At 45.3% G+C, this 22,796-nt stretch overlaps 1 protein-coding gene across 1 annotated transcript in view; it reads left to right on the forward strand.

Moving 5' to 3' along the window:
- Window positions 1-22,796, forward strand: part of DDX46 (DEAD-box helicase 46) — a 60,556-nt gene that overhangs the window by 26,550 nt on the left and 11,210 nt on the right. Inside the window, exons 11-16 of the mRNA XM_044280943.1 lie at window positions 9,822-9,943; window positions 11,566-11,644; window positions 15,915-15,997; window positions 16,084-16,248; window positions 16,803-16,965; window positions 18,808-19,001. Of these exons, the coding sequence (XP_044136878.1) occupies window positions 9,822-9,943; window positions 11,566-11,644; window positions 15,915-15,997; window positions 16,084-16,248; window positions 16,803-16,965; window positions 18,808-19,001 (806 nt within the window). The remainder of the gene's footprint in view (window positions 1-9,821; window positions 9,944-11,565; window positions 11,645-15,914; window positions 15,998-16,083; window positions 16,249-16,802; window positions 16,966-18,807; window positions 19,002-22,796) is intronic.

Genomic DNA, 22,796 nt, shown 5'->3' on the forward strand with positions numbered 1-22,796 from the left:
CGACCGTGGATTGCCAACCCCCAATTTGCGACCGTGTGCATGAGGCCTTATTGGTATCATTTTGTGGGACATACGCCTTTTTGGTCGATTGGTGTTGCACTTTTTGTGATGTAAGGTGACAGAAATATATATACACAAAATGTTGTGGTCCTGGTATGCGAGTCTGAACCTAACTAGGTGGCTAGTGGTGTGCCCTTAGCCACGTGACGAGGGTAGGCCAAATAAAGGGGGCAAAAAATGCGAGTAGGAAATGTTTGATACAACCCTTTTATTGTAGATGGTAGCATTACACTACTAAGTCGGAGAAAAGCTCTAGCGATTTCGGCTTTTGGATGGTGGATGTATTTTGAGAAACAAGATGACTTCCATCGACTCATTTTGCGTATGATATGAGCGGGGACCCCGTGTTTGGATGCGGCGGCTCCGATCCAAAATAAATGGCGCGGAGGACGAACCCTAAACCTAATGCGAGGCTGCGCATGTGTTTGAACTGCGAGGACGAAAGTGGCGGTGAAGGGGAAAGGAGGAGAGGGCTCGCTGGAGGACGGTCACAGGGCACCAAGGGTTGGTAGTAGGGAAATATTCAATGCATACGGGGGGCCCTATTTGCGAGGTTTTGGAAATGGGTAAGGTGAATATGAAACGCTCATGTCTGCGGGTGAGTTGGCTTAGTACGGGGCCTGTATTCTGAGGAGAGGTGCTGGTGAATACCCCAGGCCGGAGAAAGCCGTAAAAACTTAGATAGATGGCAGCTTTGAGAATGCTGCTTCTGAATGGGCCAAAAGGACTGCCGTCTCCGGAGGATGAGATTTTCCTGAACAAGTCCCCTGAGATGGGTTGCCTGGAGGGTTCGGACTTGTTTGAGCTCTTCTGAATACCCCGCAATGTGGCTTTTAAGGCATGGGAGGAAAAAATGGAGTTGCTGTCCGGATGATTGATCATGAGGTGATGCTGGACCCCCGACAGATACAACCTGATGGCACTGTACGAAAGGCGTAGGTCTTTGTGGCAGTATGCCAGGAAAGCCATGATGAATATGACTTCGCTCGCGTTGCCCCTAGGATGAAGGTAAGAAAAATAAATAAAATTGAAAGCCTTCCAACCTGACTGGTAGTTCCTGGTGGAGTTCTCGGACAGGGACTTGGGGATGAGAGACTGAGCCACTGATATGTGCCTGTCTAGTCCAAGATTAGGGAAATGAAATCCGGGGGGGGGGGGTCAAGCTGGACCTGCCTTTGGTGAGGATGTCGACTACTGTGCTGTTGTCAGTGATGAAGCATACTGGCATGTTGCTCCATTCTTTGCCCCAGACTTGCGCGGCTGCCACGATGTAATATAACTATAGGAGAGAAGAGGACTGAATGGCCTGAGGGTCCGAGTGGATTCGGGAGGGCCAGGAGTCCGCGAACCACTGTTGGCTAAATAAGGCACCGAACCCGACGGATGCGGCTGCATCGGAATACACGGTCGGACTGGTGGGACTCCAGTGAGGGATGAACAGGGAGATGCCATTCCATTCTGATAGGAAGACCCTCCACATGGCTAGGTCGGCCAGGGCTTCTCGGTCCAGCTGAATCAGTGAGTCTTGTGTTGCGGCTGTAGGCAACAATTGGAGTCTTTACGTGAAGTATCGACCCTGTGGCATGATACAGGTGGCGAAATTGAGAGAGCCCAGCAACGACTGTAGGCCTAAACCTACCCGGGGAAGAAGGCCGGGAAGTGGAATTACCCGGGGAGCGACTGGTGGGAGCGGAAGGTGACTCGTCCCTGCTTTCGACTGCCTGGAGTCTGGTATTTGTCGCAGATGGAACTGGACAGGTTGTTGATGGTGGCGTGCAGTTGCGTTAGGGACAACTGGATGGTCAACATGGAGACTTGTTCCGTGGACCCCGTGAATGGCTCCGGAAACAAAAAAGCGTTATAGTTCGGCCTTACGGGCTGTGGCCGAATGGTGGATCCCTTGCTTGTTCAGCTCGGCGATCATCTTGGGGATTGTCCAAGTCCGGTAGGATGAACTGCTTGCTCGCTCCGACATCGTGTACAGCGGTTGACAGAGCGTCCTCGAGGTCGGAAACGTGAGACATGTTTTTTAAGCTGAAAAACTAAGAGGGACATGAGGGAAGCTGGCGGGAGATGATTGGGGAATGAGTGCGAGTGGCGCTGCCGGGGAATGCTCGCAGCGAGGTGGGGGGGGGGGTCTTACATCTGGCCGGTGACCAGGGGACGCGTAGTCCCCTTGCTAGGCGTGATTGTCAACTTGCCTTAATTCACCAGAGCTGTTTGTGCCGAGATTTAAAGGGGTTTCACCTGAAAAAAAAACTGTATATGTTGCCACGATTGGCTATGTCGGGAGGCCGGAATAACTAATCATGCCTTCTACTTACCTGGAACAAGATGAATAAATTCTAGCACCTGAAAGAACAAGACCGTACATGTTGACTTCATGAACTGTGACTGGGACGTGACCAGATGTTCATGGGGTATGATGGTACTGGTGCCAGAAACGAACGTGTGACTGCTGCGGAGGCGGGCGCGGCGTTGGGAATGCGTGGAATGGAAAGACTAGCAACACGGGGTCTACTGAGGGAAACGTGTACCAGGGCAATCCTGGGGGCCGGAGCTGGAAATATGTGAACAAGGGCAAGAAATGGTCCAGGGCGTACCTGGTAAAGATGACTGTTAGGAAACGTGGGGCCTGGGTGTACCAGGCCAGGAGGTTGGTGTGAGAATGCGTGATGCGGCGCACCAGCGTGAAATGACATGGGTTGCGTGACCCACAGAGAAGGCAGAGAGGGATAGGACACAGGAAATAGAAACGACAAATGGAAAGGAGGTAATGCAGGGCGTACCTGTGGTGAGAGAAAGACCCCTGACAAATGGGGCAGGGGGGGGGGGGGGATTGAAGTGCAAGAAAGTGAGAGGAAAGAAATGTGAAGGGAGGACGTTCCTGCAGACAGGAGAGTATGGAAGAAGGATGTGTTGAAAACCTGTTAGACTTTCCTCTGTCACAGAACCATGGCGGCCACCACTCGACCGGAATGAGTGACGGCAGCCATGCGGACGCTAGCCGTGACAGTGGATGCCCGGGCAAGGGTCCGGAGCTGGTGGGAGGATGTGACAACTCCTGAACTGGCAGCAGGGTAAATGGGAAGGAATGCAACCGTTTATTAAGGCAGTTAGACACGCTGTGTAGCACCCATGACCCTTTTCGCAACTACCAACTGCGGAACCAATGTCGCACCAAAAGGGTTTCTCACGGGTCGCGAGAAACGGGAACCCCTCCCGTCCACGGGTTGTCCTGCGGCCGCTCCGCCAGCACCGCATGCAAGTGCGAGTTATGGACAAGCGTGGGCCCCCGAGGAGCCGCCGGCACCCACGACCCCAGACAACCCGGAAGATGGGGCACCATTAATGGATGCAGGCTGGTGCAGCTAACAGTTTAAGCTGCTGGGCATAGCAGAGCCGTGTGTGGAACACCTAGCTCTGCTACATGGGGGAGCGGGGGCGCCCCCAGCATCATCACCCCAGTGCCGAGCCCACTGCTGCTTCTGTGTGAGAATCTACCACACAGAAGCCGGAGGAGCATTGTGGAGACATGGTTTCAGATGTTTATTAGGGAGCTGGATGCGAGCGGCCCAGCGTGGGGCGGCTCGGGCGCCGCCGGGAATCGCAACATTGACGGTATGTCATGAACATCACAGCATCCTGCATGTCACATCAGAGGGGGATCTATGGGGGACGATGCTGGGGACCCGGTGAATGAACTGCAATGGCTTTGAGGTACAGGGAGCACGGCTGGACCGTGCCGGCGGCCCCTTCCGGCTCACCGCGCGGCGGTCACGTGATGCGCTCCACGTTGGAACGCATGACGGCAGGCGGGAGAGGCAGAGGATCGGCCGGGTGCGCAGGTAACGGCTGCTGTGTGGACAGGACGGAACCTGGAGGGGGGTGAAACCGCAGGCGGCGCATGACAGAGGGAGCTGGGGCAGGCGGCACTCTGTCATGCTATACTTACGGTACTACAGTAAGTACCGTACAGAGCATATACAATTAGATATAGATCAAATTGAATGTTGCGGGGCCCGGTGTATTAGTCACTGCACCGGGCCCCGCCATGAGTGTTGCCGCCGCCTCCCTCCACACTGATACTGTAGTGATGTCCGGATCATGAACGAATCGTTCTTTTGAACCCATTCAGTTCACTGATCCGGAAGAGTCGGTTCCTCTGAGCTGATCCGAATGAAACGGCTCAGTCAGATCAGCATAGAGCAGGCAGTGTAATAGGAGCCGATAGTGGACACTAGCCCCGCCCCTTCCCGCCCTCCAACCAATCAGAGGCAGCCAGCACAAACTCACAGCACAGGGGGAGTCGCAGGGACTCAGAGAATCGTCTGAGTTAAAAGAACCATGAGTCACCGTCCGAGTCCCTGCCAGGCTCCCTGTAAGTCCGTCCAGGGGGAAGGGGGGGGGGCATTAATCTAGCATGTAGCAGAGCTGTGTGTGTACAAGGTGCATGCAGCAGTGTAGCATCATGCTACACTGCTACATGCACCCTGTACACACACACAGCTCTGCTACATGCTGTAGCAGAGCAGGAAGTCTGGTAGGGACTCAGTGACACGATTCTTTTAACTAAAACTCTCAGACAATTATCTGAGTCCCTGCAATAACTATAGCCACTACATCACAGTCTGCTTCACTGCAGCAGAGCCGTGTTTGCCAGGAGCCAGTCCCTCCTGACCTTCGGTTCACTTTAGAGCCGACTCGGCAAGTGAACCGAAGATTCGATGAGCTGAGCATGCGCATTGATCTTCAGTTCACTTGCTTCTGCCGGCTCAGGAAGTGAACCGAAGATCCGATTCATGAATCGGTTCATTTGAATGAGCTGATTCAAATGAACCGATTCATCTGAAAGATCCGAACTTCCCATCACTATGATACTGCGCTGTGCAGCATAGCGGCCAGCAGAGTATTCGCTTTATAAGGCGCACAGCCATTCCACCCCCCCCCCATAGATCATGTGATATATTTATAGAGCCGGTTGTTACGGACGCGGCAATGGTGAATATTTTGTTTCTTATTTTTTTTTTTTATCAGGGGAAAATGATTTTTTTTGTCTTTTACTTGAAACTGATATATTTTTTTTTTTTTACTTTGGGACTTCAACTTTTGGGGGTCTGATCCCCTCTGCAATGCGTTGCCTGTTTGTGTACTATAGTGGGTAGTACACAAACAGGTTGCCTAGGAGATCTAGCCTGGAGCTGGATCTCCTGGGCGCCCGTAGAAGGCAGGTCCCGATGCCGTGCAGGGCATTGGGCCGCCTCTGCACAGCATCGGACTGCCTTCTCACCCATCGGGTCCCCGCCACAGCAGCGCGTGGACCCGATGGTCTCCCTCACCTGCAGCAAAACATCTATGCCACGATCAGCGCTGACCGTGACATAGAAGGGGTTAATGCGCCGGCATCTGTTTTCACCGATTCGGGCACATACAGCAGGGGTCCGGCTAACAGGAACAGCTGGTCCCCTGCAGCTGATGGGGTGGGTGGCACAGCTCCTGCATCGGCCCAATCAGCGGGCCGTAATAGTACGGCGCTGGGCGGCAAATCACGTCCCTCTGCTCTGTACTGTTACAGCGTTGGTCGGGAAGGGGTTAAACTTGTCCCTTATGAATGGAGCAGCAGTTGAGCTTGCACACTACCACTCCATAGATCTGTATGCAATTGTTGAGAAATGGAGTAGAGTGATCTATCTCTGGCAGTCCCATACAGATGAATGGAGTAGCAGCAGTCAAGCATGCGCATTGTTCCATTTATGCAGAGAGGACACAGGATAGTAATTGCTGTAAAACTCCATTAGTTTTTCTATGTTGGTGGCACTCCAGGTTTGAACTCCTTTATCCAAGAATAAAGGTAGCACTCCATTGAAACATGCAAAGTGTTCTTTTAATCTAAAACAACATTTTGGCTTTTAGATTAAAAGAACACTTTAGTTGCATATTTCAACTTATAATTTGACTTTATTCTGGGATGTTGCATGAACTTTTAAATACTGATGCAATATATGGAACTAAATACGCAACTAAGGGCCTAGCTTTGTAATTGCAGTTTTTTAAATACTAACGTATTACAGAAATTTTGACATGTCCTAAATTTTGATCAGTAGGGCTCCTGACGGATTGGTAAATTAATATAATTTTTTTTAAATCTAGTTTTCTCAGCTGTCCTCTGAGAGCTGAGCGTGTGGTATATGGACCCCATGTACACTCATTGACAAAATAACGCACCCAGAGCTAGAATTGGTTGCGCGGTAATACCCACTTTCACATCTGCATTTATGCTGGATCAGTCATGGGTTCAGCAAAAACGCATCTGGTATATAATACAACCATCACATACGTTCAGAACGGTTCCAGTTGTATTATATCCCAAATGAACAGGGTAGATCATCACTGAATCCATTGTGAGTCAATGGGCGCCGGATCAGTTACACTTAGATTCGACTTACATTGTGTTTGCATGCACTACTTTTTCAAGTGCGGATGGACCACTGACCCCTTAAAGTTTTAATGGGTCTGGATCCGTCTGCAGAATCTGCACGGTTGTTGTCCGTGCATTGGGGACTGCAAATTGCAGTCCCCAGTGCACGGAACAGCCGATCAGCGGCTGTGTGCATGAGCCCTTATTCAGTTTTCCCTCAATGCTGACCAGACTCCTGTCCCAGCCACTGAAAAACTACCCCCACAGCATGATGCCACCACCATGCTTCACTGTAGCGATGATGGTATAGAGCAGGTGATAAACATTGCCTGGTTTCCTCTAGAAATGATGCTTGGTTGTGGCCATAAAGTTCAATCTTTTCATCAGACCAGAGATAGTCTGACGGTCCTTTTTAGTTGTTTTGCTTTTTAAAAAAAAAAAAAAAAAAAGTAGAGGCTTCTTTTTGACCACTCTGTCAAAAAGCCCAGATTGCTGGAGTGATGGCTGAGTTTCTGGAAGTGTGTCCACAGCTGTTCTGTTAAAAATATAGCCACATTATGGACAAGGATAGGACAGTTCTGTTATGGGCTGGATATTCTGATATTCCGCAAAATGCAGAAGGCACATGGCTGGTATCCATATTTTGTGGACTGCATAAACGGCTATCACAATGTGCATGAGCCCTGACAATTATGAAGGGGTTCTGCAGTTTGTTTAAACTGATGATCTAGCCTCTGGATAGATCAGCATCTGATCGGCAGGGGTCCGACACCCGGGACCCACGCCGATCAGCTGTTTGAGAAGGCATCGGCGCTGGCAGTAGCCCTGCGGCCTTTTCGCTGTTTACCGAAGTCGCCAGTGACGTTGCGACTAGTATCAATGGCCTAAGCTCTGGGGCAAAGCTCTGTTCACTTGAATGTAGCTTAGCCGCGCCAAGGCCAGTTATACTAGTCGTGACGTCACTGGGCCTGCGGCAAACAGCGAGAAGGCCGCGGCACTACCAGCGCTGCTGCCTTCTCAAACAGCTGATCGGCGCGGGTCCCGGGTGTCAACCCCTGCCGATCAGATGCTGATCTATCCAGAGGCTAAACAAACTGCAGAACGGCTTTAATGAAAGTTCCCACGATCACACTGGCCTTCATAATTGTTGGGGCTCATGCACATTTATAAGGATAGAGGATAGATCATCAGTTTAAAAGAACTGCAGAATTTTTTTTTATACTTCTGTTTTCTCTGTGCTTCCACACAATGTCTGATCTCTACAGTAAGGGGGTAATTTATCAAACAGAACTATGCCTAAATTGGGTGTATTTCTGCTGCAGATTGTGGTGCAAAAGTCCTCTGTGCCTCAGTCTATGACTTCTCCCCACTCACGCCAGTTCTAACAAAAAAAAGTGGCTGTGGTGGGGAAGGGCCTATCTCCTTTACCATTTTCTTTGCCTATTTTAGGCATAGAAAATGGTCAAAATGTACGATTGCTTGGAAGCGGTCTTACATTTAGAACTGGCGGCGGACCCGCCGATGTCATGTAGAGGCCGTCTCTTCTTCATAACTCCAGAGGATCCACCGCCAGGTATAGGGATTAAGACTGGCGGGCTTAATAAATGTGCCCCTTGGTTCTTTCTTCTTCATGGCTTTCTTTTTTGCTCTGCATTGTCACTTTGCAAGGCGTTATATAGACAGGTGTGTGTCTGTCCGAATCATGTCTGATCAACTGAATTCACCACAGGTGGACATCAAGGTATTGAGACATCTCAGGGGTGATCCAGAGAAATAGGAGGCTCGCTACATTTCAAGTTTCATAGCATATGATCCGAATGCTTATGTCCGTGCAAAGTGTTATTTTTTTTTTAGAAATGTAATAAATTGTTTTTCACCTTTTCATTCTGGGGTAATTGGTGCAGACCCAGATGGGGGGGGGGAAACTTGAATTTTTATTTTATCACATCATCACTCACATTACATTCTCGCACAGTTTCATTTGATTCAATCAACTCCTCCTTTGTGCTTTTTTTTGTTTTTTGTCAATGAGTGTACTTTCTAAGGACCTGCACACTACTCCCACAGGACCACCAAGTGGCGCTGATGAAAAACGAAGGGGCACAGCTCTGAGTTCTTTTGCCCTATCGATTTTTTAGCAATCACCTGGACTCCCAACATAAAAATTTCTGACATGTCGTTAATTTTTCAGTGTTTAGTTAACTTTTAAAATACATGATGTAAGCTGTGGCCTAATTCATTTGACGACGGTTAAGGCTACTTTCACACTTACGTTCGGGGCTCCGCTTGTGAGTTCCGTTTGAAGGCTCTCACAAGTGGCCCTGAACGCATCCGTCCAGCCCTAATGCATTCTGAGTGGATGCGGATCCGCTCAGAATGCCTCAGTCTGGCAGCGTTGGCCTCCGCTCCGCTCAGTGAGCGGACACCTGAACGCTGCTTGCAGCGTTCGGGTGTCCGCCTGGCCGTGTGGAGGCAAACGGATCCGTCCAGACTTACAATGTAAGTCAATGGGGACGGATCTGTTTGAATATGACACACTATGGCTCAATTTTCAAACTGATCCGTCCCCCATTGACTTTCAATGTAAAGTCTGGACGGATCTGTCTGAAGCTACTTTCACACTTAGAATTTTTTCTACAGTATAATGCAGACGGATCCGCTCTGAACACGAGTGTGAAAGTAGCATAAGGCACCAAACAGTCTGTGCCTACAGGCTTCTGGGATGTAAATTTTGAGCTGGCGTGGGCGCTGATGAGAAGGGTTGTCAGAAGATAACGGAGCTCCACAGCCTCTTCCTAGGCCAGTGACCGCATTATACATTGATCATGTGGCTACTTCGATTCAAGCCAATGAGGCAGAGCAGCAATAACTAGCACGGCCGCTATAAAATTTACGGCTCTGTGCTTGGAAAGCTGTCAGAAGGCCACAGCGCTCGCCTTCAGCTTCCTGAAACCGCCATCAGTGAGGGGGCCAAAACTTGGACCCACAACTATGTGATAATGATGACCTATCCAAAGGATAACCCCTTGAATAAAATAATAGGCGTAATACTAACCTTACCAGTCCCTGTGCTGATGCTTCCTTGGTCCCCTGACTGTATTGATTTACTGGGCTCCAGCGTTAACATGGCGTGACATCACTACTCGGGGCCTAGGAGCAGAAGGAGATTGGTAAGGAAAGTATTACTGTTTTTTGTTTATTATAGTATAACATTACCTTGGCCATTTGTTTTGGGGAGAGGGGGGGAATCTTGGGCTTGAAAACTTCTTTATTCTTTTTTAAGAGTAAATTTCTTAATACTGTGTTCATAAAATTCTGAATTGTTTGATATCTTTCTTTTTAGCTGTCATAATGACGCCTACTAGAGAGCTGGCTTTACAAATAACAAAAGAGTGCAAGAAGTTCTCCAAGACTCTTGGACTGAGGGTAGTCTGTGTATACGGAGGAACCGGCATCAGTGAACAGGTATCTGAAAAAAATATGTTCCTGCAGAATGTGCACTGTGTTTTTTTTTTTTTTTTGACAGATTATGCGTGCTTAGAATTAATAGCCTTTTATTCAGCATGGCCTTTCATCGTATAGATCAGGGATCAGCAACCTCTGGCACTCCAGCTGTTGTGAAACTACAACTCCCAGCATGCTCCACTCATTTTTATGGGAGTTCTGAGAACAGCCAAGCAAGTGTGCATTCTGGGAGTTGCAGTTTCACCACATCTGGAGTGCCGAAGGTTGCTGACCTCTGGTATAGATTAAACAAGATGCAGACTTAGGCTACTTTCACACTAGCGTTTGAGCGGATCCGTTCTGAACGGATCCGCTCATATTAATGCAGACGGTGGCTCCGTTCAGAACGGATCCGTCTGCATTATAACTTAGAAAAATTTCTAAGTGTGAAAGTAGCCTGAGCGGATCCGTTCCGACTTTACATTGAAAGTCAATGGGGGACGGATCCGCTTGAAGATTGAGCCATATGGTGTCATCTTCAAGCGTATCCGTCCCCATTGACTTCCATTATAAGTCGGAAAGGATCCGCTCGCCTCCGCACGGCCAGGCGGACACCCGAACGCTGCTTGCAGCGTTCAGGTGTCCGCTCACTGAGCGGAGGCTGAGCGCTGGCAGACGGATGCATTCTCAGTGGATCCGCCTCCACTGAGAATGCATTAGGGCCAGACGGCTGCGTTCAGGGCCGCTTGTGAGCCCCTTCAAACGGAGCTCACGAGCGGACACCTGAACGCAGGTGTGAAAGTAGCCTTAGGAGTAGTGACACACTGAGGCCACCGGCACACATTGTGGAATCTGTACAGTACCAGCAAAGTGTATGAGACTGCGGTACATAAATCTCATGTACAATTTGCAGATTTTTTTTCTGCAGAAATTGATCTATCATGCAGGTTTTCAAATCTGCAGCATGTCAATTATGTTTGTGGTTTTAGCTGTGGATTTCACCCTTTTCCAATAAAGGGTGAGATCTGCAGCAAACCTAATCACATCCGCTTCTGAAACCACTGTTTTGAAATTGCGGATTTTAGTGCGGATACAAGTCTTCTACACATTGATCTGCACCCATGTGCAGGTACCCTAAGGCTAATTTTAGTCCACTGTGGGGAAGATGCTCCATGTGGGAGCATTATTTCTCATTATGATTTGTACTTGCATAATGCTGTCAGTACATATCGTGCAGCGGAGGTCTATAAAGCCTAATGCCGGCCCTGTCACAGGAGAGGACATCATGGTAAATGATGCCCCCACACACAACATGTTTTGCGCATTGGGCATTCTTGTCATTGAAATTGAAATTACCCTAACATATCGTTGTAATAGAGGCAAGCCGGACAGATTTTGGTCATTTTATATATTTTGCCACCCGATAATATCCACCAAATTCCTTATTTACCTAAACCCCCATTGGTTGTGGAGCAGGAGATTGTGCATACCACTTAAATGAAGGGAAGCCGTTTTGCTGTTATATAGCTTTTAGGCTACCAGTAATAAGAAGCAGTACTGAAGCTTACTTAAAACGATTTTTCCACTTGGATCCATGATTTACAGCTTCATATTACTGATTTCTTACTCTTCCTTCTTTCCAGATTGCTGAACTCAAGCGAGGTGCGGAGATTATAGTCTGTACCCCAGGTCGCATGATTGACATGTTAGCTGCAAACAATGGTAATTTCTTTTATTTATTGTGATTGATATTTTCTTTTATCTTTATTTTACAAATGTATTTGTTTTGCTTTATCTAGAACTTTTATTTGAAACTTAAGGGTTCTTCTGAGCTACATTGATGGCCTGTCTTAGACTTCTCCCGATTTAGCCAGCACAATAAAGGAGCTGCTCGGCCAACATTGATCACATGGGCTCAGCAGCTTCTCTGACCATGTGCCATCAATTTTGTAGTCCTGTTGAGCAAAAAAGTTACACAGCAATTATATGCTGTAATGAAAATAGTAAGGTGTCCTGGTTTCTCTCTCGGGTCACATACATAGAGAGATATAGATAGATAGAGATATATTATATTCATTCTCATATAGTCAATCTATTGGACTCGTAGTAATTTATTTTCTATTGGGGAGGGTTTACACACAGCACATTCAAAATTTGAATCATAGTTATACTGTTCGGCGCTGTAACATTTGGTGGATCTGCTGACCATAAGGCCGATTTTAAAAATGCCCTGTAGAAACTTGCTGCTGTCAGGGGATTTTACATTACCAGCTTCCACATGATACTAGCTTTCCAGTTCTTAAATAGGGTTGTGTATTTTACATAACATAGACAATCTGTGCGATAAACCATACAGTCCAGGTTATATACTGCATCGTAGGATGTTCTCTAAAGCACTTGTTCCTGTAGCATGGGGTTCCTTTGTCCTTTAGTTTTCTTTGCTCTATAACTTAAAGTAAATTTAACTTAAAAGGACTTTTGAAGGGATTTAGAAAATGTGGCCGCCAGCACTGAGACTGCTGAAACAGTCTAATAACCAATATGCATTAGGCTTATGTTTTAGGGACTGCTCTGTATTGATATATTGTATATTAAAGTTTCAATACAAAGAGCTGTAATATTTAATTGCAAGTAAATCCCTGTTATAGTAAGTGATCTTGTCCTTTTTTGGTTTAAGAAAAAACCTGGTTACTAGACAGTAGATTGAGGTTGCCATTTATTGTTCTTTGTTTCAAACAGTAGCTATGCCCAAATAAATAAAGGGGTCTATCCAGAGGAGAAGCCATCACTTAATACAGGGTGGCCCATGAAAAAGTAGCCCGCCTCCAATGATAGTGTGACCAGATGAACGAGCAAGTGGATTGTCTTTATTGTACTTGCCCACAAGTCACAAAAGATGCTGAAAGTGGCCCCCGTTTACATGTATGCATCTTTGGGCATGTCTGATTATGTTGTGGATAGTGTTTGTGATGTTTTCCCTGAGTTCATACATGGTACATGGATTGTTAGTGGACACTTTCTGTTTTAGATTTCCCCACAGATAGAAATCTCATGTGGGCATGTCTGGGGAACATGGTGGCTATAACCCCTTGCTCACAGTTCACTCCTCATGAAGCCGTGCCAGTGAGTTCTGTGAGGTGTGGCATGTTGCCCCATCTTGTTGGAAGAAGCAGGCCATTTTTTCTTCTGCAGTTAATTTGTTGTAAACCTGTTGATTTGAACACAATTGGACCACTATTAATGTTCCTGACACTGTGCACCAAATGCCAATTTTCTGGTCTTGAAGTGGCGATTTGTGGCTACACCAACTTGCTGAGAGTCTTTGAGTTGATTTTTGAGGGCTGCTTGCAATCCGCTGCTGAATTTCATGCACAAATTCAGCCGCCCTGATCGATGGAGGCCTCGGTTTCTTCATATTTGCAATAGAGCCAGTTGAATGCCTTTTTTCGAACCAAGCTCTGAATACGTTTAGCTGGTGGTTTTGTTCCTGGGTACTTGTCAGCAAAGGTCTCTTGTGTTTTCTTAATCGATCTGCTTTGCCCAATGCCTTCCTCAATAACTATTCGCTTTTCCAGATAGAACACCATGTTTTCTGACACAATAGGCCACTTTTAGCAAACTAAAAAAAAAATCTGCTCTTAGTTGCCCATAGCAACCAATCGTTACTCGGCTTTTAGTTCCTGCAGGGCTCTGAAAAAAAAAATCTGAGCTCTGATTGGCCACTGTGGACAACTAAGACACTATTAGACAGTTTGATTTGGAGATGGACTACTTTTTTGTGGGCCTTCCTGTAGAAAGTGAGCAATACATTAAAGGGGTTCTCAGATATTCATGGCCTATCCTCAGGGCAGTTCATCAGTACCAGGCAATCGCAGGCACATTGGATGGAGCCAGAAATGCAAGGTTCTGTTCACTGTGTAGTGACCATGCCGGGTACTGCAATTGAAATGGACAACAGCTGAGCTGCAGTACCTTGGGGCCAGAGACATTGGGCAGAGCCTTTCATTGACTGTATAGTTCCTGACGGCTGCAAGAAACAGCAATACTGGTTGTCAGATCCTTACGAATCTGATGAAATATCCTGAAACTAGGCCTTTATATTTATGTACCAGAAAAACCCTTTAAAGAGGACCAGTGTCTTCTCCTGACATGTCTAAGTAACTGCTTACATTCCTCATGTAACAATTCTGGAGCATCTCTTAGAACTCTGTTGTGCCATGTATTTATTTATTTATTCCTGCTAGAAGTTGTGAATTAATTGCTAGTAGTTTGTGGTGAAGGCCCAGAGGGATGTTACCAGTTGAAGGTGTGTCCCTGAACAGTCTGACATGCAACCGGTGCTGCCCTTGTCCAACACTGCAAGGGAACACTCCCAACTGTTAACATCCAAGTGGACCTCCATTGCAAACAGCTAGTAATGTATTTATAAAACGTCTAGCACAAATAAATGGTATAACATAGAATAGATGCTGTAGAATTATTACATGGGGAATGTAAGTAGGTACTTTAACCGACAAGTCTTTAAGTATTTGCATACAGTAGTCATATACTGTACATGAACTGATAGCCTCTTATAAAAAGAATTGCTAAACGAGCCTTGGGCCAGCATTAGTGAAAGGGGTTCTCTTAGTGGGAAGTGATAGGTAGCGCCTGTAGTAGTAGGTGGGAAAAGTGACGTTAACTGGGCCATATCTGAATACAATAAAGCTACTCAGTCACCTTACACTCTAAGGCCTTGGTTACCAGCCATTAGTCATAGTATGTGTCCCCAGTTTTTCTTTTGTGTGTGTTTGCTATAAATATAAAAACGCCAAAAAAAACAGTGACAATGAGTCTAAAGCAAGATGGCCACTTGTGCTACCCAACTTAACCAAGTTTAATTTCTTCTTGAAGTAATTGTTTTGGATCCCTCATATATTCCTATGTAGATGTTCTACCGCTCTAACCCAATCATGTCAGCGTAATGGATTTCATATAGTCATTTGCATGTTGAACTTGTCTGTTTTTATCACTTTATGCTCTGCAAAAAAACCTTTACTAAACTGTTACATTGTTTAACTTCTGTGGAAAAAAAATATCCGTGCAAGATAAGTAGAACTGGAATTCCAAGACTGCTCTCTGGTAAGGTAGGTTTTTCAGCATTTTGTCAGAGTGCAACGATTAGAGCAACACAACGACTGGAAGGATGGTAAGGTGTTTGAAGATTGTCATTATCTGCTGCTCCAAGAGGGAATTGTGATTTGAGCCTGTTGACTAGAACTGTCTTCACATTTCAATGTGTTGTTTTTTTCAGACTCTATAATGCCCTTTGGTAGGTGGATATCTGTGTGTACCTGTTTTAGACACCTCTTTGTATTATGAGACAGTGGTTGAGCCACATGTTCTTCAAAGCATTTAAGAGACAAGATGTCAAAAACAGTAAAATAACTTTTTAAGCTAAACACAATATGAAGTGTGGAAGGGGCATTTACCTCTGTATGTTCTCCCTTAACATTTCTGGGTACACTGGTATCCACTGCTTAACAATTTATAGTCTAAAACACTAGCACTACGTTGACATCTGTGTGATTTGTTCTCCAGGGTAACCAGCGGACAATTTATCTGAAGCATTTAGTATGGGTTCTCTGCTTCCCACACATGCGCTGTAATCTCTAATATGTTCTTTCCTAGGTGACTGCTGTCATAAAATGCCTGACCTGGCTCCAGGCTCCACCTCAGTCTTAGTTTTAAGATGTGTGCTTGGAGAGGGCTGAATTTACAGGTCCTCCTAGCCATGCGATGGTACGCAAGAGTAGGCTTGACCCAACCAGATACCAGAGGGCCTTTTCTATAGCCTTATGGGGTGTTCTTAGTAAAATGAAGTTTTTTAGGAGTTCTTTTTCATTTGAAAGATTTAATTTTAGAAATAAAAAGTTGAGTTGTAAAATTGACATCTTTATACCTAATGCCTTTCTACCCCTTTTTTTTTTCTCTCTGACTTTCTACTGTACAGGTCGAGTAACGAACCTGCGGCGGGCTACATATGTTGTGCTGGATGAGGCAGACAGAATGTTTGACATGGGCTTTGAACCACAGGTAAACTAACTTTATGAAGTGTTGCCATTGTTAAAAGAAAGGCTTGCTACTATTGTGCATATAATGGTCCTTTCACGTTTGGACAGGTCATGAGAATCATAGACAATGTCAGACCAGACAGACAGACGGTCATGTTCTCTGCTACATTCCCAAGAGCCATGGAAGCTTTAGCAAGAAGAATATTAAGCAAGCCTATTGAAGTCCAAGTTGGAGGAAGAAGTGTTGTATGTTCTGATGTTGAACAACATGTGGTAAGGAATTAGTTTGATTACAGTAAAATAGACGTCTAGATTCCATTCAGAACCTGAAAATCCTGGTATTGCAGTTCAGAAACCTTTCCTGGTTTCTGGTGCCAATTACACAGTTGGAAGTTGATATTTCAGTCACAGTATGTGTCCATCCCACAGAGCTACTTCAGCTGTCCATGTGTGTGACTTGTCACAGACACTGCTCCACAAAACGGCATCTGTTCAATATAAAAAAAAAATTAAAAATTAAAATGTATTTACAATTTTTTTTTCTAAGAAGAAAAATGACTGGTGCCCATTGTTGGCGTGTTCAGTAATTAGAATCCTTCTGATGGCCAAATATATATATATTTTTATAGATACCACTGTGATGCCAGTGGTATGATGTGTATTAGGTTACTGTAAAACCTGGCGAAGCACTTTTAATTCCGTGCCACCAACCTTTCAAAGTCACATTAATCTTTTATCAGGATAGGATTATTGATGGAAATGTATTTGTGCTGACTATCCTGTTGCATGTTAATTTTTTACTGTAAATTATATATTTTTTTTTCTAGATTGTGATTGAGGAGGACAAGAAATTTCTTAAATTGCTTGAGCTTTTGGGGCATTATCAAGAAACGGGATCAGTAATTATATTTGTTGACAAGCAAGAGCATGCAGATGGTTTGCTGAAGGACTTGATGAGGGCGTCATATCCATGCCTCTCACTTCATGGAGGTAATTCACACTTTGATTTTGCACAGGGTCGTACAGTATATGTACTGCAAGTAAATATATATATTTTTTTAAAGGGAACCAGTCTCCAACTTTATGCTGACCTCAGTGAGGGCTGTATATAGTAATGACATACACACTGATTTCAGTGGTGTCGCTCATGAGCTAAAAGTGGTTGCCAAGAACCAGCATAATAATCACAGCATAGGAGTTGAAAAGAATCATGACTGCCTGAGAAGAGTCATGGCAAGAGTCCATTCTGACATCCTTAGTGCATTGCGAATTCGCAATACACCCGGCCGGCACCCCCATAGAACTGCCTATTCTTGTCCGCAATTGCAGACAAGAATAGGACATGTTCAAATTTTTTTTTCCGGAGCCGCGGACCGGCAGATCGTGGACGTGCTCCAGAAATGAAGAGAGAGCACATAGTGTGCGCTCCGCATCCATTCCGTCCCCATAGAGAATGAATGGGTCTGCACCCGTTCTGCAATTTGCAGAATGGATGCAGAGCCATTATACGGACATGTGAATGGAGCCTTAATCATGATCTCCTGTTGTCCACACACACCTGATGATTAGCAGGTCCCTCCTAGAGGGAAAACCAAGGAGAAGACTGTCAGTCATTAGCAGGTGGCCAGGAAGAGCCAGTAGATCATAAATGACTGACTCTTCTGAAGCCTTGGCTGTAACTATTATGATGCTTGTTCTCGGCACCATTTACTTTTAGCTCATGTCTGTCACTTTAGGAGCAGCACTGTTGCCCTTGTGATGTGGGTGCAGAGCTTCAGATGGTTGAACTCCAGAGAATTTGTGCTGCTTTCTTCAGAACATAGTGATAACCCTAAATGGGATCACTGTCCCAGCAAAATCAAAGACCATTACAAAGCCTGTATCATTGGCCTCAGTCTTATAAGCGTGATGCTTGAATCGCAGACTAGGATTTCAAATCTCGCACACGTTTGATTTGCAGGAACAGACTACATAAAGCCATTGGAAATGGTCTGTTCAGCCTCTGTATCTAACACCCATGTTTAGCAGCTTGCATTTTGTACCAATGCTGACACATAACTGCCTATGGCAGCATTCTGAAGGGAAGCCCCAGAACAAGTCCTTTCCTCCCTCAAATAGTCTGGACTGCTGCTGGTCAACCAAATAGAAGTGAGCTGCAGCAGGGGAGAAGGTAAGAATTACATACAGGTAGATATTTGTCAGAAAGTAAGCAATGGAAATTCCTCCAACCATCTCCCAACTGGAGGAGAGCGTTTAATTTAAAGCCCACCATAGAAAACCATACCAAGTAGTTCCAGAAATGCTGGACTGGTTACATTTCTTATAGGGCTCATAGCTCAGTTTTTTTCTGATCCAAAATCCCTCCTTTCCATCACATAGTCATATGGGGTAATTTATCAAACTAGCTTAGTTGCCCATAGCAACCAATCAGATTCCACCTTTCATTTTCAAAGGAGCAGTCAAAAATGAAAGGTGGAATCTGGTTGCTATGGCCAACTAAGCCAGTTCTACTTGACATCAGTTTGATAAATGACCCCAATAGTTTTAGAAAAACATCCTGCTGCTGTCAGCTACCGTCTGTGGAGTTTAATGAATAGATTAATACATCTCGACGTGTGAAGGAAGACAGATTTATGTCGCTGTATTAAGAAAAGGAAGCGTCAACCCTTATAAAAATCTCAAGCACATATTTTGGATCTGAAGTGAGACAAATACACATTCACTTTAAAGTACTGAGATACTTTGCACAAATTGGTAAATATTTTATGTCCTGATTTGACTGATTTTAACTCCTCAGCTTTTGTTTAAGATTTTTCTCCTTTATTTCCTTAGGTATTGATCAGTATGACCGAGATAGCATCATCAGTGACTTTAAAAATGGTGTGTGCAAATTGCTAGTGGCCACCTCTGTGGCAGCTCGAGGACTGGATGTCAAGCATCTGATCTTGGTGATCAATTATAATTGTCCAAATCACTATGAAGATTATGTGCACAGAGCTGGCCGTACAGGCAGAGCCGGGAATAAGGTCCGTATCTAAATAACAATCTAACACTTCTCATGGCATGTTGGCAGTTACAGTAATCATAATCCGTGTTTCTATGGTGTGTATGTTGGTCTTCAGATCTCTAGTATTGTCTGTATGAGACAGAGCAGAAGTGGTTCCCGTGTGTAAAGCTGTGATCTTCGTACAGCACAGGTGATTGGAAGCTGGCCTCGCAGCGCTTAGAGGCCACCACAAAAGATTTGGCTTAGGGATCCGACAGGGAACAGCCTGCCGGATCTCTCTGCATTCCAGCATTGCCGGAAGCAAATGAATCACTGTCCGCCCCATTTGCTATAATGGGTACTAGCGGCAATTTGGCCGCAATCCAGCAAATATGCAGAGAATTGGCAGGGCAAATACAGTTTTTGTCCAACCGCTTCTCAGCATGTTTGCAGGGTTGTGGCTGGATCTCCACTGGTCCCCATTATAGTGAATGGGGCCAGATGATGAAAGTTAGCATCTGACAGATCCAGACATCTCCCTGCTGGAGATGTAGAACACAAATGTGAAACTAGCTTTACACACAATTCTGTCTACCGATCCCAAATTTTTGGAGGATGGAATCTGTAGGGATTCAAGTGCTGGGTTCCCCAGTTTACAGTAGAATGAAGGAGCCAAGGCACTTCTCACACAGCCTTGCTCCCATTGTCTTCTTTCCCAGCATGACTTGGCAAAGGTAATGTTGACCTATAATAGTTCATCATTGTTAACTATGAATACAGGTTTTTATGTATGGCAAAGTACAATCTTCAGATTTGTTCAAGGATGGAGTCCAAATGTGCATGAAGAGATGAATTGTAATTTATCAGCAGCAGCAACTTAAAGGTACCTTGTCACTGGGATTTTGGGTATAGAGCTGAGGACATGGGTTGCTAGATGGCCGCTAGCACATCCGCAATATCCAGTCCCCATAGCTCTGTGTGCTTTTATTGTGTAAAAAAACGATTTGATACATATGCAAATTAACCAGAGATTAGTCAGAGCTTGAAAATGACTCTTCTCTGGTCACACAAGTAAGATATGACAGTTTTTTTTTGTTTGTTTTTTAATGTTCATTTTCATAAAAGGCGGGAAGTACAAAAATGCATAATACTTATTGAATTCGTCTGCAAATTAAATTAAAAGTGTAATATGTTTAGGGTAACACAATGAACATTTAGAAACGCTCAGTGAGGGTAGCATAGTAGAGGTGAGAGTTTAAAGGGAACCTGTCTTTTCAGATGCAGCTATTGACTATTTTTATAATCAAGTATTTTAACGATTTAATCCAACACACTAATAAAGTAATTAAAAGAACATTTTTCTTTATGAAAATTTAAATAACCATGACTTTTCTCAGACAGTCTTTGACTTTTTTAATTCTGTGGAAAATGCTGCAAGGTTCATTTACGAAGTTCTCTGCAACTACAGTGTTGGGGTACTTTCACACTAGCGTTAAAAGTTTTCTGGTATTGAGTTCCCTCACGGGCTCAATACCGGGAAAAAAACGCATCTGTTTTATAATAATGCATTCTGAATGGAGAGCATTCTGTTCAGTATGCGTCAGGATATCTTCAGTTCAGTCCCTCTTATGTGTTTTGGCCAGAGAAAATAGTGCACCATGCTGCAGTATTTTCTCCGGCCAAAATTCCGGAACACTTGCAGGAATGCCGGATCTGGCACGATGTGTTCCAGAAAACCGGATCCGTTTTTCCAGATGACACCGGAGAGACTGATCCGGTATTTCAATGCATTTGTCAGACGGATCCGGAAACAAATGCTATCTGTTTGCATACGGCTCTCCGGATCCAGCAGGCAGTTTCGGCAACAGAACTGCCTACCGGAATCCTCGGACGCAAGTGTGAAAGTACCCTTAGTACACAATTGACAGATCGCTGCAGTTGGAGTGTCTGTCACTACTGTATGCTGTCCTCAATCAAGTACCTATTTGGGGAATACTATAATCTCCTTATGGAGAGTGCTGAAGCGGCGTGAGGAGTCTTTTAGGGCAGAGAACAGTCCTGGATTTCTGATAAGGTATGCAAATGAGCTCTTAACAAGTTCTGTCTCTGATGTTACCAGATATAAGTCGCTATCCTAGGTAGCTATCCTATAAGTCAGTGTTTGACCCTTTAAGCAGGCCTTGAGACATGACTCTGATAATAATTAAGACAGTATCTCATCTGCAGACAGCTGTTTTGGGTTGATTACTATTCATCAGTGCAGTGCAGAGCAGAGAGTTCTGGCTTAACTGGGTGAGAGGCCTTGGTCAGGAATCGTGGAATACTATATTTCCTCACAGAGATTGCCTAATCTGCATGAGGAGTCTAAAGCCTCATGCAGACGTCCGTGCAACACGGTCGGCATCCGCCTGAGTGCAGGAGCGCCCTGCGTCATTTGTTGCTATGACGCAGCGCGCTTTGTGCCGCCGCTGCTGTACAGCAATACACTCATATGATCTATAAGAGTGTATTACTGTACGCCGTGCGCTCCTGCACTCAGGAGGATGAATGTCTGGTATCTCATGGACTGTGTTCCACAGACGTCTGCATGAGGCTTTACAGGCCAACACTCCTGGAATTCTGGGAAGAGGATATGCAAATAAGCTGTTAACAAGCTCTGCCTCTGTGTATTTAGGGCAGGACTCTGATTTGAAGTGGAAAGGTAATAAAAACGAACAGCTCTGTCTGGTGGGCTGGATGATTTACTTCTAATCTACCATTGATACACTTCAATTTAGAAATAATCTACATATAAGGCCTCATGCACACGGCTGTTGTTTTGTTCCGCATACAAGCTGTGTGCTGTCCACATCCGTTGCTCCGTGGTCCGCAAAAAAATATAGCCTGTCTTATTCTTGTCTGCGCTTTGCGGACAAGAATAGGCAGTTATATTAAAGGCTGTCAGTGCCGTTCTGCGAAATTGCGGAACGCACACGGACTCCATCCATGTTTTACGGATCCGCGGATGGCAAAACAAGCCGTGTGCATGAGGCCTAAATGTGACTGAAATTACTTGTGTAAATTCCAGAACAAAGTATATTACGGCGCAAGTGATCTGGAGTTTATCAAATACTGTTCAAAAACATTGTGCTGAAAAAAATAGACTTTTTGCCATGGATTTTTGCTGTTGCAATGCATTTGGAGAAATGTGGCTGAAACTGCAAGATACCATAATGCATTTTATACACTCTAGGAGGTTTATCAAGATCAGCGTGCGCTCTGCTGAAGGCACAGGCCACGTCATAAATTAGCATCCTCGGCACTCCATGCACCTGCTCAGAGCTGCCATAAATTTATCTAAATTACCACCTCAAAACAGGAGTAAAAGATTATAAATGTACCAGTCCCACTGGCCCCCCTTTTAAAGGGGTCGTCCCATAATTCAGTGTTACTCAACTCCAGTCCTCAGGGCCCACCTACCAGTCATGATTTGAGAACATCCCACAGAATGAGTACTTGTGGTAAGTCCTGACGCATGGACACTAATGATATCACCTGCTCAATACTAAGGAAATCGTGGCCGGCAGGTGGGCCCTGAGGCCCTGAGTTGAGGAACCCTGCCATATTTGACCTCTGGGACATGGTGCTATCTTGAGGATAGGGACTAGAGATGAGCGAACTTCTGTTTTAAGTTCGGCGTCTAAAGTTCGGGGGCGGGTTAGCGGAGAATCCCGATCTGGAACCGGATATGGATTCCGACTTCCGTTGTGGTCCGTGGTAGCGGAATCAATAATGGCCGATTATTGATTCCGCTACCACGGACCACAACGGAAATCGGAATCCATATCCGGTTCCA

This window comes from Bufo gargarizans, chromosome 2, assembly GCF_014858855.1.
Source record: "Bufo gargarizans isolate SCDJY-AF-19 chromosome 2, ASM1485885v1, whole genome shotgun sequence".
In the NCBI taxonomy this organism is placed as follows: domain Eukaryota; kingdom Metazoa; phylum Chordata; class Amphibia; order Anura; family Bufonidae; genus Bufo; species Bufo gargarizans.